The 20,711-nt window shown below is 35.0% G+C and overlaps 1 protein-coding gene across 1 annotated transcript in view; it reads right to left on the bottom strand.

Annotated features, from left to right (window-relative positions):
• Positions 1-1,228: 1,228 nt before the first annotated feature.
• Positions 1,229-20,711, bottom strand: part of LOC128982761 (uncharacterized) — a 32,203-nt gene continuing 12,720 nt past the window's right edge. The window contains exon 3 of the mRNA XM_054401722.1: positions 1,229-1,322. Coding sequence (XP_054257697.1) covers positions 1,250-1,322 — 73 coding nt within the window. The 3' untranslated portion in view covers positions 1,229-1,249. The remainder of the gene's footprint in view (positions 1,323-20,711) is intronic.

Raw genomic sequence — 20,711 nt, 5'->3', positions numbered from 1 at the left:
AAGAAATAATGCATTTCAATTACCATAAAAACAAGAAAAACAACTATTTAAGCTTAGCCTGGTACACCTAAAACTACAAAATAAATTACTATAACAAGTCTGTAATAACGCACAACAACGGGAAATGTATATAAAACTACAACTAAAATTATTGTTATTGAATAGGAGTATAATCTTACAAAATACTATAAGACCCTTCACATTGTATTGACTCATCATATTTACACTCAAACAATAAGTATACAGTAAAATTGTTTATTCTTTGGTTTCTTAAATTGCAAATCAACATTCAGCTAAGTGTTACCAAAGCACGCCTGAATTCATGGCTATAAATTTGTTTAGACCAACACACGTATACAGTACTAATGTGCTGGTGTCCTGTGTGTAGGTTCCATGTATTCCATGTCACACAATGTCAGGTGCGCCATCCAATACACCTGTATTATCTCACCACTGGGCCCAGATAAGCCTAATATATCACCTCTTTATGGGCAGAGGCACTTTTAAATGTTATCACCCTTTCCAAAATATCGCAACCCGCTTCCAATCGGTCCATTTAGATGTTGACTGGGTGATATTATCGTCCGCTGCTGTGTGTTCCACCATAACTATTTATGGTGTTTGAAGTGTTGACATTGTATGGGGCAATTCTTATACAGTAATTATATGTCGTCTGCAAGAATAAGGTACAAGAGAAATTTCTCAAACTGGTGAATTATATATTGATGTACACCCATTGTTATAAGCAATGTCTTAAGAACACTAAAATTTGATTTAAAATATTTCTATATACATTTCAAGGATACGCTGCAGTTTTATTTAAATACAAATTAATACAATTATTATTATTAATTAAATATTTATATTATTATTTGCTACCCATATTTTGAATAACCATAAAGGTGTTTTCTTTGAAAAATGAACTGTTACTTATAGGATAGTTCAAAGGTAAAAAAATTTTACAGTTAAACTGATGTGGCTTATTCAACTATGACCATTTTGAAAAAAAAAGAAACTACCAACAGATGGTCTACGTAGATGGGATGTCTACTTTAGTATCAAATGTCAATGATAGGCCTTAGTGTACATTTTATGATACGATTTTCATCTCTAATAGTATCGACAACGACCTCACAATCATTAACTGTGACCGAGGTGTACAATGTGGAGAGACAGTCTTGATAGGGCAGCGTGCAGCGCCTGATAGAGATGGCCACTACAACACTACAGCACTGTACAGCACTAGGGTCTACGTCTGGTGTGCAGGCGAGTCAGACAACACTGTGTTCATCACTATGTCTTTGGCCTCCTCAACGCCGCACCTGCAAACATACACACACATTTTAATATGTTCCATTCAAACTTGCATTGCAACTTTAAATTCTACCTAACAGCTAATCAAAATCAATAATTCGCAAAGTAAAAGCAAAAGAAACATAATCCCAAAATGTAAAATCGAGAATAAAGATGTATTACAACTTGGACCAGTTCAAAATTTAAATTCATTTTAATTTTTATATTTTAAATTACTGAAAAAGGGCTTACTGTATAAATGTCAAGAAACTTTTTATTTAGCATTTCGAGTTCCTAAACAAACATCATCATTTTTAAAAAGCCGAATGAAAATAGATGTAAAGTTACGATTTTTAGTTGTAAAATAATGCAAAATTAGGTGTAACCTGACTAGCTATCTTAATTCTACCTCATTTTTCAAATAAAAATTAAGATATTTCAAATAATCTCGATCTTTTTGAGCTTGGTGTCGTTTGATAGGAAAGTTTAAATGCTAAATTAATGTTTTTTTTTTTTTATAATGTTTTCATTTTAAAATCAACCATTTTTAGTAATTGAAATTATAAAACTTGTGTACCTTAACATAGTGTACATACCAAGTTTTATAAGATCAGTTGGAAAAATCCAAAGGTAAAATGTTTATGTAAAAAATACAAATGGCTGATTTATGGTTAACGAAGCGATATTAGAAAAGATTTCATTTTTGACTTTTTCTTGAATCTAACCCAGGGCTAGAACATCTAACCTATAGAAAAATTTCTCAGATTTTGCCTGTTTACTTATGGGACAGTCTGTACTGTATATATCAAAATATTAACCCCATTGTCTCTAAAAATGAAGTCCCCCAGTTGAATAATTACATGTGTAACATTTAATGGGACATGTTCACTGTGCTTTTAAGGTGTGTAAGTGTGTGTATATGCTAATGTGCCAATACAGACTATTAGTTGATACATTGATTCCTAACATGCATAATTAACGAGATAAAGCAAATAATAATTTTATGATAGCACTATTTTACATGTCAATGTCCTTCTCATAACAATAACCTGTACCAGCAATATACCGGTATTGTATTGGTTTATTACTGTAATTCAACTAGCGATTCGCTTAAAACATGTGCAAAGCATGTATTTTACTGTTACTGGAAACCCAATTCAAATCATCGAGTTTGTAGGCCAGTGTAGTTTACTTTTAATCTTGTCTACAGTCTGAAATTTTCCGAGCAGATATCCAAGAAAATACTTGATTAATTGGCTTATAATTAACTAAATAACATTTAATTAATTAAATCTAACCAAATAACATTTAATTAATCAAATAACAAATTAATTTAAACAAGTTTGCTCGCAATTATTGTACAAATAAAATGCATACAGTATAGAGTTTCCCTGTTTTGGGACGGGAGAAATGTTCTTATGCCTCTTACAATTATTTGATAATTGGAGTATAAATGTGTTGAACATTGAGTTGCTTATCCAGGAATGTTGAAGAATGATATGAATGAATGTTGATGAATGAAGAATGCTAGTTATAAAACTAACAGGTATAAACAATCACCTTTGAACCAGTATTGGCTCATGCCTACATTTATGTATTAAAAACCTATTTTTATACAGACTGTTGTTGGGCTCGAATAAGTTTGATTTAATTAGGCTATGTATAAACCCTTGTTAAAAAAGTTGCAGTGCCATAAACTATAACTGGTCATCTGCATTTGATTGTGATAACCTCCAAAGGCTGCAAGTAGTTTCCCTAACATGTTACGTCACCCAGTTCAAGACCCAGCACCCCTGCTGAGCTTTGAAGAAAGTGAGCTTGAAAGTACGGTTGCGATAAGACAATAGATGATTGATTAATTCTTAATTACGCAAGCAGTCTCAGGCGAGACAATGGCGCTAAAGTCACTATCAGCTGGCGGAAACAATGTTGCCAACAGCACAGATAACAACAATGGGATTTTATCAGCCAGAGAGAAACAAAGAGTCCTGATGCTGTCATCGCCATCGCTGTCGACGGTTTTATTTATTGTTTGAGGAGTTTCCAATAGATGAATGAATATGTATAATTCACCATTACTGGCACTAGGCACTGTGTACTGGTGAAAACTAAAATCAATCAATCTGGTAAAGGACTTCGTATCGTTTGTTTATTGTAAACTTATTTTCTGGACGTTTACCCGTACGCGGTTATTTGTTGTGGGTTTATAAAGGACTCACTATTTGATAGAGTTAAGGAATTGAAGATAAAGTAGTGGCAAATGAACTATACCTGTATAATACAGTTCATGGATCTGTTAAATGAAAAAAAAAATATTTTATTAAACTATGCAGATTTATGTATGTTTCTTGTTGATATTACTGAATATTGCATGGTAAGAGACTGCCGTTAATACCTACTGGGTATGGCACGTTATTTTCACAATTTAAAGTAGTTTGTCATAAGCAGACATAAATTATTAATGTGAGTTCACTCAAATTTACTGTCGTTTATCTTCTATTTATATTAAATATAAAAATACTTTTCAGATTTTTCATTTTTTTTTACTTTATATATTTCAGAAATTGTGTTCGTATCATGCTGGTTTACTGAAATTGACACGATAACATTTTCTCATTTGCAGTTTGTCAAAATCAGGCTAGACTTATAGGTATTTTAATTTACATTTATTGATTTCTCGTTTTTATTTACACTTCGTAGAAACAAGAGTTTAGTATATTTATCGAGTTTTTGACCTGTACAAACTTAAAATTTCTTTTTGCACTGGTTATAAAATGTTCAAATTAATTACAGATACTTTACCATTGTGTCCAAAATTTTGATATTAGGCCTACCATGTAATTATCGTCTGTCACGATATTGTAACGGTCGCAGATAACGTCTTGCACTTGTAAAGGCGCTTGGTCGCAATCAGTGACTTGCGACAACTTCCGTCGTAAATCAGTTACAATTACGATTACCTTTACGGTCACCGTTATTGATAACGATAACTACAACCTCGACCTAGCATTCCTTAAGTCTTGAATATGTCATCTCAACTTTAAGTTAACTTGACGTTTTACTTTTTGTATAGCTACCAATACAGTAATTAGTTATTTTTGTGTAACTAGTGTGCGAAGTGGCACTTTGCTGCACACGAGAGAAATGTTTACTCGGAAAGATTCTCGAGTGCAGCAAAGGTAATTTGCACTATTGCACTCGTGTTACACATTATATTTTCCCTACAGTTATTATAAAGCATACAAATAGTTAGTCTTTCGAAGACTAAACAACACGTTTTAGGTTAGTTTTAGGTTAAATCCAAGCGTTTAACTACATAGAAAACACTGCAACAGCTGATCGTAGTAGTAGTATCTTTAAGTGTCGCCAACTTATTTTCAAACTGTCTGAGAAGAATCTTTGCTACTCAACTGCATTGAAACCATGTATTGCTCCCAGTGGTTGAGATTGAGAGTACATGTGTTCATCGATTACAGATTACATGACACTAACGGCCAGATATATAGTATCCAGATACATAGCCACAAGTAGGCCTACTGCATCACTGTCAATTCACGAAACACATTATTTCTAACAATCCTTCTCCCTAGATTTCCCCAATTGTATTGTATTGGTAGTCAAACACAATCAAAACGGTAATGTTTGTTTAAGAGTGAGAGAGAAAGAGAGAGTGTGTTCGGATGAGTTAGTGGGCCAGTTGTCGAGTTTTCAGTTGCCGGGTCACCGAACGCATTGTCAGCGCCAATGGAGGCAAAACAGGCCTCGCTCTTCCATTTCTTGCTCTATGTAAAGTAAACAGAGGTCATTGTAGTGCGGGGACGCGCCGCTCGAGCGCGCTGACGACTCATCAGCGTAAGTGCACTCGCTGTCATGGGACATGCATTTTGGATGTTTCAGCACTAAACTGAGGAAATAAACTGTATAAATAACTATATCATAAGAACCTTGGGCATTAATGTAGGTCAAATCATGCTTGTATAAAAGCAGTTATGGTTGATCTAAACAGTGCCACTAAATAGTAGCCTGTCAATGGCTGGTAAAAATAATTTTAATTTATATTTTTTAATTTAATTTATTGGTCCACCGTGACTGCACTTTAAAATGGAAAAGGTAGAACTATTTAGGTGTGCAAAAATATGCTTCAATATTTTATAAAGGTAGGGGATTTGACTCATCTCAATATAAATAAATCCCCAAAATAAATTGTTTGGTTAAGATTATTTAGTTATTTAGTGAAAGTTTGTGTATTTGTTTGTTTGTTTGTTTGAAGTTCAATCACGCATAAACTACTGGACGGACTGTGCTGACATTTGACATGATGATAGCTCACATTCCCGATTAACATATAGACATACAGTATCCTTATCTCAAAAATCCTTTCGGGCTCCGCCCCAGTGGCTCTGTAGTTCCCCATGTTAACCTTATGAGTATTCATATTACAAGGGAATTTAAGAATTCTATTACAACTGAAAAAGTTGGTCTATGATATGCAAAAGCATTAAAAAGTTATAAGATTTACAAACAGGGTGCAGCACTATTATTTTTTTGCATTTATGAAAACAGCTAATTTGAACTAAGCAGCAACAAAAAACTGTGATACGCAATGAGAACTGCAAAAGTAGGATTGTTTACAGTTATGTTTATGTTTTTAATTTCATGAATAATTTGTGATATTTTGCGATGTTTTGATAATTTATTTGTCTCTATTGTTTAGGTGAAGTGGTAGAACATTATGGCTATGGAAGATGTGTAATACTTATAGTATACTGTAAATTTAATGAATAAAATGGGATTAAACTGTGTTTTGCCTCGTTGCAAACGCAAAGCTTTAGTATAACTGCAATAAGGATTTTATATTTATATGCCAACCCCGTACGAAGGACGGGTACTCTGCTAGTATTTTTATATGTGTTTGTTGGTTGGTTTTAGTTGACCTGGAATTTATTTTTTTTTATATTTCTTAATACCATTTCTGTGAGTAATTAAAAAGTGGTTTTTACAAACTGAAATCAAAATTGAAAATTTTATCTAAAATATTGATTGAATGGAAGTAAAATCAGAATTAATTAATTAATTTTTGACAGTATTGCAAATCGCACATGGTTGAATCCAACAGTGGTCGTGCAGTAGATATTAGAGGTGGCAGATTCTGGGTTGGATTTAGGGCGGCGGGCGTTTGTCTTGAAGACAGCGTAATTATGTTAGTTTCACTGGGAAATGGGAAGCGGCTCTAAACCACCCGGAAACTATTAACAAGAGATACATTTCCTGGCGTGAACATCACATTTCCCGCTCCCAGATCCATCCGACATCTGAATACAGTAGCAAGTAGTGCCAGTGATGAGAAATGTGCCAGGATTTGCTTTACACACACTAACACTCCACACTGAGACAAATGGACGCCTTTGTGAGAAGGCATTCTTAGCGAAGACCCGTACGATTTCCTACAGTGAATGACATATATAAGTCTTACTAAATGGACTAGGCCTACATATTCTATGTTTTATTGCAACAGGCGTAGTGGAAATTTGGCTTTCCGCTTGAAATTATGCCGGGCTTAACGTAATGTAATACTTGAGGGAGTAAAATCATCATCATAATTAATAGTTTTCTTATTGTTTTATATTCAGACTCCCGATGGATGTGTCTCGCATTTACATTAACTGTTTGCAGGCTAATAGAACGGATTCAAAGGTTCTACATGAGGCCAAGAATGGGGCTTCGTAGAATACGTACTTAAAGCTATTATCGTTTCGTGAAGAAACTAAAATTTTGTGCATTGCTCATCATGCGAATGATAAACTATGTAATAGTCCAGTTGGTTTTGGTTATCCAAAATGTTCAGCAACAATGGTCAGGTCACACAGATAGTGAAGGATATAAAATGTTGTTCTTACAACTTGAGTACACACAACTCAAGTTCCTAGTAGACCTGCGTCACTCAGGGAATCGACGGAGAAAGCCGTGTTTGTGACGCAGGCGTAATCTCAGCAGGATACCGCGCAACCGATTTGTCCGCCCTTTTGTTTCTTACGCGAGCCAATTGTTGTTTTGTATAACCTGCCAATTCAATTTCTACAGCTCATTGAAACATGTGATCACAGTTTTCGCAAACATGTTGAATTCAACACATCAGTCGAGTCTCTGTTTATGAACATTCCAAGTTGAGATCTTTTTTCTCCTTTACATGTACATTTCTTTCCATTGGTTATTCATCAATTTAGACCTTAATTTAATACATATGAACTAATGCACTGTAATTAACATTTTCTCTTCTTAAGAACTGAAACATATAGTCTACTCAATCTCCCCGTGTTGTACTAGAAATGATATTTTTATCTCGGAAGAGAGAGAAAGTTCATAATTGTCTGATATCAATTTCTCCACCACCATATCAGGTTCAGTTATAGCGGTCCTAGTAACAGTGGTTCCGTTTCGATGGTTTTGTATTATTGTAGTGCGGTTGTGATTCTCCGTCAGTCCAGGAAGTCTGGGGTTAATGCATCTTCTAGTGCCCCCAAAACCACTTTCCAACTATATTGATACCAAAACTGGGCGCGGATCAGGTCAGTTACGCAACTCGGGCTTGGATAACTACTTGTACTAAGATTTGCCTTGGCAACACATGTACCACACGAACTGTTAGCACAGAAAGGTCGGATACATCTTACCTACAATGTTTTTGGTGGAACAATATGTCAATAAGACTCGAATTTATCTTATGACTTAAATTATGGGATTTCAACGTAGGTGGTTAAACAATGCTCTGAGCGTCTCATAGCCCCCTCTCAAAATTGACTAACGTGTCTTTTAAAAATGTAGTTTTCCCATCGCTCCTTAAATTTGCAAATCGGATCCCAATCGTAAATAAGAACGATAGAACTGATGACAACAATTTTAGGTCCATTTCAATTCTCCCAGCTCTAAGTAAAGTGTTGAAAAGCTTTACTTAGCTCGTTAGACAAGTTTTCTTGAAAAGCAAACGCTCAATTCGGTTTTAGGTTAGGTACAGTCCCCAGGTCTTAGACCATTGGCCAGTCCCAGGTGTACTGAGAATCAGGAGACCGGAGACAGGTCCCATCATAAGGACTAAAACATAAAATTAAAACACAACTGAAGCACATGTTGTCTTCACAGACCTTTACTCATTGGAAGAGTTTTTAGCTCACCGTTTTAGATCTCTATAACCTCGTCACATTTCAGGTTTTGTTCTAGTACAAGCCATTTGAAACTGTTCTGCGTCATCAATGTTAAAACTGATTAATGATTGCAATTGCCTGTAAAATATGTATGTTTGAATGGGTATGTTTGACTGTCTTTATCTGTTTCCCTGCCATTTGCTATGAAATATACAACCATTAAAACACGGCAATTAACATACCAAAACAATGTTATTTCTATAGCAAAACTTCTTTTCATTTATTTAATTGGGTATTAGTTCAGTAGTTCGAATATTTTTGTTCGATTCAACCCTTCAACGTAGCTGAAGGAATTTGGAAATATTTTGGCTAACTGGACTGTATTCTCCTACACGCTGATATAGTTTCAGTGTTTAAAAAGAAATGTTCACTTCAAATATGAATTAGAAGCATGTGGCTATATAGTAAGTAAAATGTTACACGATTCTCAATCATTGTGTTGGTTATTTCAGTGTACTGTAACTAGTAGTTTTGTTAGAACATACTTGTATCTTGAAGATACATAAGAAAGTTGCATATTGCATAAGGTGGAATAGGCCAGGAATTGGCCTGATTTTAAATTTCTGAACTCACTTGGTTAGTGCACACCTCAAATTATAAAAAATCAGTTATTAAATATTTTTAATGATAACAGGTTTTTAAATGTCTGAAATCACCACTCGTGTGACAGAGTGAGAGGCAGTCAAGTTCGTTGCCACGGATGTGCGCCGTTACCGGTGCGGTGAAAGTGACGAAAGTACGCACAAGGTCATGGACCGTGTCCTACTCCCACGCTGCGCACACAAACAAAACAGCTACAGCTCATCTGCCTGCATTTCAGACCGAGACAAGTAGTATGTTCCAGTTGGTTGGTCTTTTACATTTCTGTGGTTTAAGTAAACTTTATTGTAGTTCTGGTAAACATTTAGGTGTTGTTTTTGTTCTTGGGTCTGAACTACACTTTATATGCCATTTTACCAACGTTGATTGTCTATGAACGTACGTGGTCTTATGCTCTGTTGGTAGCGCGATTGACTTCACTGGATGAGCGATCACGATGTGGTGGTTTCGTCCCTGGTGCCTGTCACTAAAATCCATCATCTGGCCTACAGTTCAATGTTTTATTGTATGTAACCACAGCTCACCCCTTGTCTCACTGGATAAATTTCACGCATTTCTATCTGATACTAGTTGCTTGGATGTAAAAAAAAAACATAATATTTTATGTAACAAATTTTTATTATGTTTGCATTGTTAGTTTACGAGTTGTCAAGAGGATTATGTCGGAACGTTTAGTGCATCAATCGTTTTTATAATAGCCTAGTCGAAGTCATTCTTATATTTATGTATGGTAATTCATATTTCTTAAATGGGAAAAAGGGGACTTGCTTGCTAGATTTGATTTTGACAGTTAAATGACTGTGATGTGTCAACATTTTAGAGTTGTTAGGGGAAAATCTTATTCGAATTCAATCTTCTCTTCTGTAATCATTTGAGAGCTTTGCAAGTAAACAACACTTTTTTGAAGTGATTATTGGAATTTATAGGTGTACATATTAATTGATCGCACACTAATTCCCACTACATTTTTGATTTTCAAGAAAATATTCATCGGTTATTCAGGTGATTATCCATGAATGTGGGTCAAGAGTTTCTTTCTGAAAGGCAACTAACGATGACTGTTTTTAACCAAACTAGTGATGGATGTCCTACGAATGACCGCTCAAACCGCTCGACTATACCGTGGCTAGTCTCCCATGGCAGTCTGACATCTTCATTCTCACGGCCAATACAGTAACTGCAAGTCAACATTATCCCTTTTACATTCATTTAGATATTGAAAAGAAAGTACAAGAGGTTAATATAAAATACTCCCGCTGCAAAACACCTGCAGTCCTGCGGACTTTGAGATTTTCTTTTGCCTGATTTGATTTTTACTAAGACATATCCTTAAACATGTCATATATATTCCCTATATTAGCTTTATAAGTACTTAGGTTTACTTACTGAAGAAATGTTATAAAGTGCTAGTCCGTAAAATGATAAAAGCTTGGTATGGAATATACAGGGTGTCACAAAAAAGTGTGATGGGCTATACAGGACCTAATTCTACATGCAAAAATAAGTCAAAAATGAAGAATAATTTTTTTGGGGATTTCGGCTTAGTTTAGCCGTAATCCACCATTTTGTTTTTTGGGGAAAATATTTATTATTTCAAAATCCCTTTGAGATATTTTTACGAAACTTGGCAAAATTGTTAACACTATAGTAAGTAACATTTATAAAAAAAAATATTATTTTAACTTTCCAAATTTAAAAATGGAGGCCGTTTGAATTTTTTAATGCCAAATTTCATGAAAACCGGTACCTAAATCAAAATTTTGTTAGGTACAAAAGTTTTAGTATTTTTTATGACAAATCCAACAAAACAAAAAAAATGAATAAAACTGGTTCATAAATAAAGAAGCTGTGTTTATTTTAGTAATTTAGACTGAAATTATTTAATACGTTACATAAATTATTACATTACATTTAATACATTTTAATATTAATAATTTCAGTCTAAATTACTAAAATAAACACAGCTTCTTTATTTATGAACCAGTTTTATTCATTTTTTTTGTTTTGTTGGATTTGTCATAAAAAATACTAAAACTTTTGTGTCTTACAAAATTTTGATTTAGGTACCGGTTTTCATGAAATTTGGCATTAAAAAATTCAAACGGCCGCCATTTTTAAATTTGGAAAGTTAAAATAATAATTTTTTTTATAAATGTTACTTACTATAGTGTAAACAATTTTGCCAAGTTTCGTAAAAATATCTCAAAGGGATTTTGAAATAATAAATATTTCCCCCCAAAAAAAATGGCGGATTACGGCTAAACTAAGCCGAAATCCAAAAAATTGTATCCTTAATTTTTGACATATTTTTGCATGTAGAATTAGGTCCTGTATCGTCCATCACACTTTTTTGTGACACCCTGTATATACTGTATTTACCAAATTGGATCATGATATCCATAACAAGCTTACTAAAACAGTTAATCTACTCATTCTCCAGAAAAAAAGAATTTTAAATGTAAATTGTTTATAATGTTCTCCTTAACCATTAAACTTACGTAAATTGTTTTTTTTAATTTTAATTTAATTTACTTAATAAGCGTTTATGCAAAAAAATTATTTAAAAAGAAAATATTGAAGTCAATGTTAAGTCAAACGAAATATTATGTTTTAATGATTGAAATGGGAAAACTCTGTCTACAGTGTGTTTGGTTGTCAGTTTTAGAATTTTAAGGTGAAAAAGCGCAATTCTGATAGTTATAGACCTCTCACTCCTCCTTCCGGAATCAACCATATTTAGATTTTTTGAAATCTCTGGAAATTTCCTATAAAAATCACATTACTTAAGCTACTTAAAGTAACGACATTATCATTGGCTTTTACTAAACATGGCATTAACCTTTTTTATCATCTTTTGTTTCTATTTATTTTTTTTATTTGTTACACGACAAACGCCAAATCGAATTGGATGTACTGCAATAGATTGACAAAACAGAACAACGATTTTTCAACAATATCACAGCCCGAAAATTTGTATATCAGGAAAGTATACTCATGCGAAAATATGGTGAGAAAACAATCAAATAGATAGCTAACGTCTTTATTTTCTTATAACTCGGTTAATGTTTTTGTCCAGTCGCAACTTTCCAAGACAACAAATACAACATTATTTTCCATCAGTGTTCTTTTCCTACAGTTCAGACAGAATTATTCCTCAATGTTATTGATACTGGTCGTGGATCCAAGAAGAGTTTTCCTTTGATTACAAACCTGTTTGTGTTGATTTAGTTTTTAATGAAAATGTTTCAGTTTTGAGGTTTATTTAAACGGGAATGTATAATAACTGAAACGTTACTAGTGAATTCCAATCAAAACTGTTTAACATATCACCTCATAAAAAAATCATTTAGTCCTGGCTTCAGTCTACACAAGCCTTGTTTTCATGTCTCTAGTTTCTAGAATCTAGCTTGGAATTATTTTTCACATTACTCCAGGTTAGGTCTGTAGGGTTCGCCGCATTATCACTTGGATAAAACGCATTGGTGGTTGGCGGTGTTTGGTCCAAGGATCTCGAGGAAAAGTACCTAATTTTAATAAGGGTGTTCATTTAAAATCATAAGTGATGTATAATTTACTTTAGCGTTGGATATAATATTGGAGATGGATTACAAATACTGTACTGCAATAACTTATATTAAAAATAATTGCGATTCTTACCATTCCAAATGGCATTGTAAATGTTGGCACGTTTAAACTATTCCTAAAGTCCATTAACTCATGCCTTCATTAATTGCCGTTTCACAGTGTTTCATTCGCCGCCATTACTCACACAGGTCGTTACTGTAATTGTTCGGCTAATCACCGTATAATGTCTTGTTTTATTTACAGCACAAATCTGCGTGGCGTTTCTTTAACCTATTGATAGAAATATTCCTCGCAATATAAGCTATATTATAAGTGAGAAGTAATTCACCAAAATATTCAATGAGACCTCATCATAAAAATAATCAAAATATGTAAATCTGCACATTAATACTCGATAGACTGCACAGTTAGTTCTGTTTTCCTTATAGCTAAATATACTGCGTCAGAATAACCAACATAGAGATTTACAAACATTTCATAGTAATATCCAACAGCTTTGGCAATCTTTGTCACAAAACCTCGTGTATAGACAAAGTAAATCCAAAACTTCACTTCCACCTGGTCTTGTATATGCCATTGTACATTTGTTTGTAAACTACTCAAACTATTGATCGAATCCGAGCTTAATAATAAGCGATTTAAGTAATATGGATATTTGTATCTTTGTTGAATAACCACAACGAGAAAAAAATCATTAAGTTCATCCTGTTCTCTTTTATTTAAATTTTATTGAAATATGTAATGAAAACCCAGCGACTATAGAACTTAAAAATAACTCCATTAGAATGACGTTCAAATTCATTTGTACGAAACCCTGAGGGCGAATCATATCTGAACCAGACAATAATTCTGGGTAGTAATAGATTATACAAACGTTTGCCCAGATATTACCAGAAGCTCATATCCACGTACACGTTGTTGTGTAACCTCATCGTCTCTTGGTCGGTGCCAGTATACCACGTCGGTGTTCCATGTTACTACGTACTCTGTCGCGCTGGCCAACCATATGTAACACACGCGACCGAAGCTTATCTCGATAACTTTTCGTTCCACTTTCATAAAAATAGTTCTCTTATTTCCTGGGTTTTCATTGTAATTTATGTTTATTTAGAAAGTATACTATCGTCGTAGCATGATTCCCTAGTTTGAAGACGATAATTTTCATATTACACAACAGCGGTTATTCAATTTTCAGTAGTGGTCCAAACGTAAAAAATACTATGGAATTATTTTCTACATTTAATTACAAATAATATGGGTCATCAATACTTTCGGGTGGTGTAGAGCTAAAACCCTATGCCAAATATAAGTGTCTTTGAGTGATTCTGATATCTCCAAAATGAGTCTGTAGCCCAAGTAGAACCCAAGAATGACCAAAGATCTATCATCGCCAAGTCCAAGTTCATTGAATACGCCTTGTCCCTCGTTGATGAAACCGTAGAACTCTGTACTCCCGCGTGTGCAGCTAAAGTTATTCATATTTTATAGATTGACGTCCAACTAGACAGAGCCACGAACATGATCAATGCTACTCGTGTCTAACCCCTCACTATTGGCTTGCGGTTGAGATCTCTGTCCTCCTGAGTCCCATCTACGTCCTCTTTCCAAACATTTCCCAGCAGATGGAGCGGACGTTGGCCCATGGGTGGCTTTGGACGGTTCCCATGAGGATGAGCGCGGGGCGGCGACCCGTGCAGTACCGTTCTTTGTTTGTCTATCCCGCAGTGTCACCCTCACAGTAAGTAACTGTAGTGTTCTAACGGACTCCGCCACTTCTTGCTATTGGTAACAATCAATGATGCGGGCTGAAGGTGTAGTGCATTGACCACTCACTCTAACACGTCATGCTCGTGACATTTGTGTAACGGAACTTTGCTCTCGACGTCCCTCCACTCGTTTTACGGAAGAAGTATGAATGCGAGAGAGACATTATATTTCTTCTAGATGCAAAATATACATTGAGTAAACCTGGTGATAGTTCCAGACACTGGCGCAAAGAGTAGATATCCTGCTAGGAAAAGTATGAGTTATTTTATGGACTGTTTAAAGCCTACAAAGAAATAAAGTCATTAATAGGAAAATGCGCTAAAAATCTGTTTGACGACCTCCTGATTTTATTACCACCCAGAGTATTTTGGGTTGTAATAGGTCAACTGTCTATCAAACTAACCCCCTCCACCAAAGAATAAAAAACAAATGTATTAACTGGATGGTTTATTAATGCTTAACTTGAGTGATGACTTGAAGAATAAATTGGAAACAAATCGCAAATATCCGGCAAGGGTACCTCTTTTGATCAACTGTTGCTATTTTGTTAAATCCCATTTCGCTTGCTAGCAATTTAAATAAATGCAGCAATTTGGCAGAGATACAGCGTAATTGAGATTCATTCATACATATTGATGTACATATTGTAAGGAAATCAAGGCACTAATTACAATATGAAGCACGGAGGCGTGAAGGAGGGGATATAGAGACCAACATAGCTCCGGTGTCTATGTTATATCGGCAAATTAGCATATAGTATGTACTGTATAGGGGGAGCGAGCTGGTCTAGTGGTTAGGGCGTGGGACATCGGTTCCTGAGGTCACGGGTTTACGGTTACTGTTGAGATTTCAAGCAATAATTTAAATATTAATCCAGGATAAATAACTATTTTTTTTTACAATTTCGGTTGTCCATGATTCAGCAACGTGCTTTAGGCACGTCCGAGCTTAGTAAACAATAACTCAAATGAAAGCTGGTATTTCACTGAAGGGTCTTCAATCAATACATATAAGGATAACGTAATTACAATTGAATAAATATATCTCAAATTAAATTCCGTATCCGAAAAAATCATCAAATTTATGTTTTTTGATTGAGTAATACAGTATCTTAGATTTAGCTGATTCAAACTATAAATATCTCAAATGAAAGCCTTTATTTCTAGGAGTATTTTAAGACCGAGGCATATAAAATAAGCATTAACCAGTTAATAGGGGGGTTTCATACTTTTTCCCGACCCTGTATATATGCAATACGGTACTACAAAACCTTTAAAGTCACTGTTCCAACCTGAAAATGCTGTCCAACATGACGGAATCACAACATAAAAGAAAAAATTCACCATTATTTGCCAAGTTTTGATATACGAGAAGGCAGAACCATTTTTATACAAATGTCCCAGTCAGCATCAAATGACGCAGCATGAGTTAAACTCAGTGCCTCAACACAGCATGTCACCGGTCCCTCACTACTGCAGTTCTTTGTAACCTGCTTTGTAACGGTGTCCCGCTGCTTTAGTAAATAACTATTTGAGTGACTCCGAATAACTGCTTTCAGTTGTTTGACTTATTAGCATGCATAATTTTCTCATTTGATCTTTTTAAGCAATAATAAGTGTGTTGCCTAGTGGTACCCGCGTCGGTTTAGGACTTGGTGCATGAAAGGGGTTCGATTCCCTCCCGGTGCAATAAAATTGAGGAGCAGCGTTTGAGGTTTGATTTCCTTTCACATAAAATGCCACTGGTGTTTATTCTGTATTGTCCACTATAAAGTATCAGCCCTACTAGGCCACATCCACATTGATAGGCATTGTCAGACAGCATGCACTGTACCGTACTTGTCACGTATCTGCAGTATCTCCTGTCAGATATGATCAGCTGGTCCTTTGTCTTATCAGTTGTCTTATCGCCGCTACACTCACCGCCACTATACCACCACTGTACCGTTACGTTTAGAAAGCACTCAGTTTTACCTGTGGGATCTGGTATGCTAGACTGACTATACACCACAAGTGATCATCGTTCTGGAGCGAAATCTAGAAATTGTGTTGCATATATTTGTTTGGAAAAAACTATCATGCCATGCCTAAAATAGTTTTTTTTAAATATATTGGTCACCTTATTATGTTATTCGGTTAGTATTAAAAAACTAAGATTATGATAATTATGGATAACTGTAAATGGTTGGAAAACGGTAAAACTTGTCTACATTATTTTTACGATTGCCTCAATGGCCGTAGAAAATGCAAACCACTTTCTAGCGGGTCCCTCCAATCAGGCGCTAAGTAAACACCTAGTGTTGCGGTAGGTCATAGATCAGAGCCTTCGAGACAATAGATCACCCGCTATGAACATGGATCACGTCATTAATATCTGACCATACTAATTGATTCCATTAATCGCATAGTAGGTCGAGCAAGCACCTACATGATAGGTGATGGATCATACTAACCTGACCAGGAACATGAGGACATGCTGTGTGTGTCCAAACCATCGAGGTAGACTTCTGGAGTGATCGCTAAATGGGGCAAAAACGGTCCGTGCTGGAAAGCGGTGGTAGGCAAGAACGAATTCGGGCGTATTTCAGTATCGTGCGCGCTGCAGTTTACTCGCTGTTGTAGCTCGACGGAAAAGCTCCAGTCAAATAAAACTTATATATTCTTAATCTACATAAACATCGGATTCTGACAGTATAAATATCTTTTATTGTAATAATTATTTCGAATTTTAATAATTGAAAATATAGAAGACTTACCAGAGACTGACATGGAAAAGTCACTAAGTGAGGAAAATTTTTATTTTTGGGTTACAAACAAACTTCTAGCGGGAAAGTTGTAGCCAATGAGTTGATCTTAACTTTCAAATCAACCAATTTGTGATAAAATGATTGCGTCATTATTAAATCGTTTGGAAACGAGCGTGGGACGGTACCGCGCCGCCACCGCGCGGCCACTCCCGGAGTACCCGGTCCCGGTTGTGTAGCTTTGTCGATATGCATTTTCAGAAAACAATCTAGAACGTTTATTAATAAGTATTTGTATAGGATCTTATCGAAAATACATACTTTCCTTTCCACATGTACTTAAGGAGTAAAATTAACAATCAAGTTTAAGATTAAATTTATAAATTTGTTTTCAGCTAAACAAACGACCAATGTTCATTCAAATTAAATTGATTATTTGCCATACTTTAAAAACAAGAAGAATATTTGGAGATTTTAACGGGTAAATTTCATGAATGACAACCCGAAATCTGGGATTTTTCGTGAATGCAGTGGTAGCACTGCCAGGCATTGATAGGATCGAGATGTTTTTTGTTTGTTTACGAGCAGCGCACACTTGAGTTGGGCGTCTTATCATCTCTGCCATCGTTTGTTGATATTTTAATGCACTGGACTTTCAGTTTTAAAATGTTCCCAATGTTCCAAGATGGTAACATCATGTGCAGCTATTAATTGTACAAATAGGCAAGCAAAGGGGACGACCATCGGATTCCACAGGAAAATAAATACAAAGTTTTCGGATATATTGTAAAAAATTATAGGTTTAATGTCTTGAATAATATTTCAAGTGTTTTTGAAACAATTTCCTATTTACTTAATTTAAATTATAGTAGATTGGAAATAATAAGCGTTAATAGCAAATTTTGACCATTACAACGCCCGGCTGTCCCTCGAAAATTGTGCAATCCAAACGGAAAATTTTTATTTCGTTTATTTTTATTATTGTTGTTTTGAGACCAGCTCAAGTAATAATCTACTTGCAATTAATGTAGCTTTTTTCAAAATATACTACTTTTCCCGAGTTTAAGGAGTTTTAAAAACCACCCAGCAAATGGTTTAGACGAAGTAAACCATCGAGTAATGCTAATTAAAGCAATTGGTAGTTATTTTTAAAGGTAATTGGCCATCACAAAGCCAGGGAAGCTACAAGTGCTTCCAACTTGCCTAATCTTGGGTTAAGACAAAAATTAACCAAACTGATTTTGTTTAGAAATGTTTAGGATTTAAGATCTAAAAATCTAGACATAAATGTTATTAAGGTGTTAATGTTTGTATATAATGTTTTTTATCTTATTTGAGTTCAAATAGATAATGTAGCCTATATTTAATAATAATAAATTATTTTGATTCGTTGAAAGTGTTCTTATTGCCTTTTATTTCATTTTAATTTATAAACATGAGACCAATCTCTAATTATTACAGTAATTGGACTGTTATGACCCTCTATCCAAATTTATTTCAAAAGCCAAAAAATGTTTAAAAATATTATACAAATGTGTTAGGGAAATATTCCAATTTGTTTTTAATAAAATAAAATAAAACATGTCACTGACAAGAAAATTACACTAAAAGTTGAAGTTAATCGTGTTTTAAAAATATACCTGATGTGAAAGTAAGAATGAAATTAATTCCGAAAGAACCACAATCTATTAGAGAATACAATTCAATCGTTCATTTGTCCTAAAAAAAATCATGTCGTCTGGAAACAAAATAAAAGTAGGCGCGCGTCGCGATTTTCCCTATCCCGCCCATCTTAGCGCTGGCGTTCTTGCCTACCACGGGCTGCTCACAGCTACTCGCGGCCGGACCGAAAAACGGTTCGCTTCAACACGGGCGCGATCACTCCAGAAGTCTACCTCGATGGTCCAAACAACAAGGTTAGTCTCTATGCGACAATGCAGGCTGATGCACATATTTGCCCATGTATAGTGCAAGGTAGTTGAATGTACGTTATAACACTGTCTGGGTAGCCGAATAGTTATAGTCCCCTCTTTATAATCTTAAGGTCGCTGGTTTGATTCCAAGCGAGATCGTTACCTGTTAGCGGATACAGATGTTATTTGTCACTGTGCGATCAATAAATAATGCTTAAAGGTATAAGGTTGACGTTGGATACTTAGATAGTAACAAAACCTAGTTTGGACCGTTCCCCTACAAAAAATGTTTAAAAATGCCACTAGCGTAGATATATACAATGGAAATAAATAAACAACGTTTTTGAAAGGAAGGGATAAAAATCAAACTAACTGCTATTCATCCGAAATTGTAAATAGTTTTTTATCAAATGTAGATTAGGATTAGTTCAACTCATCTTGTAACCAAATTCACGGAATATTTAAACAATTGTCAATTTAAAAGCTCTAAGTTTTTAACTTTGGGTATTACAAAGATTTACAGAGTGGCGATTTTCTGGCAGAGTTTTCGTGCCAGTGCAATCCTCCAGATAGAATAAGAGTCATGAATAAGAACAACAGTCATCCAGTTAATATTTAAATTCCAATTCATATGTATGATTAAATCAGTTTCCAAAAACAATATTTTAATGAATCAATTATTCATTCAACCATCGATTTTATTTACTGTCGTAACTGCCCCTGAACTGGTAAGAGAGTGGTTTAGTTTACCTTTACTTTCGTTTCAATCCAAATCTAGTTATTCTTTACTAACGTAAAGAAGGCGAACAGATGGATTTGAACTGAGTCGAAAGTAAAGGTAAGGTAAACCACCATATACAGTATATTCATTGACAAACATCGAAGATCGTCGACAGAGGGGGCCGTGTGACTGGTTCTCGCACAGTTTGTTTTTTCGATGTAACAATTAGTCCACGTTTGGAAAGTGATGGGAAGTGATGTGATCGTGAAGCGTGAACGTGTCAGTGTGTTTATGGCACACACTGTAGTCTGTAGTCAGTACAGTACTGCGTGACGACACTGCTAAATACGAGGGTAACGGAGACGAGATGAGACGTTTGGTTCCACATACAGCGTCACAGCGGGCATCAGTATGATAACAAGGGGCCAGATAATGCACCTGGCACACTCACGTATCTCTGTTATGGACCAGGGTGTAACTCACTGACTGCACGTATGTAAACAATAAAGGCTCAGCTATGTAGACCAAATGCGACACGTTTAACTACATGATTACAAATTAAACTGACATTGAAGTTATCTTCATCACAATTGCTACTATACGGGTGCTCCATAATAACCGCTAACATTTTGTTTTGTGACAGCTCAGCAAATTCATGGGTTAGAGAGATGATTTTTGCGTTGAATTGTTCCTTAATTAATTTGTACTAATGGTCGTCCAGTGGTCGAAAACTCGACCAAAAACATGTAACGTATTGAATATTGGATACTGAGGTAGACTTCCCATCTATATGGACCAGCTGTCACCATTTTTTTATTTCTTTTTTATTAAAAACATGACGTAGTTGTGTGAGCCATTCACAGAAAGTGTCTTAAATTTTATTTTATACC

Source organism: Macrosteles quadrilineatus, unplaced genomic scaffold (assembly GCF_028750875.1).
Source record: "Macrosteles quadrilineatus isolate MER2022 unplaced genomic scaffold, UCM_ALF_1.0 Scaffold_1__1_contigs__length_201487025, whole genome shotgun sequence".
Lineage (NCBI taxonomy): Eukaryota > Metazoa > Arthropoda > Insecta > Hemiptera > Cicadellidae > Macrosteles > Macrosteles quadrilineatus.
This window is presented reverse-complemented; position numbering and strand designations above follow the sequence as displayed.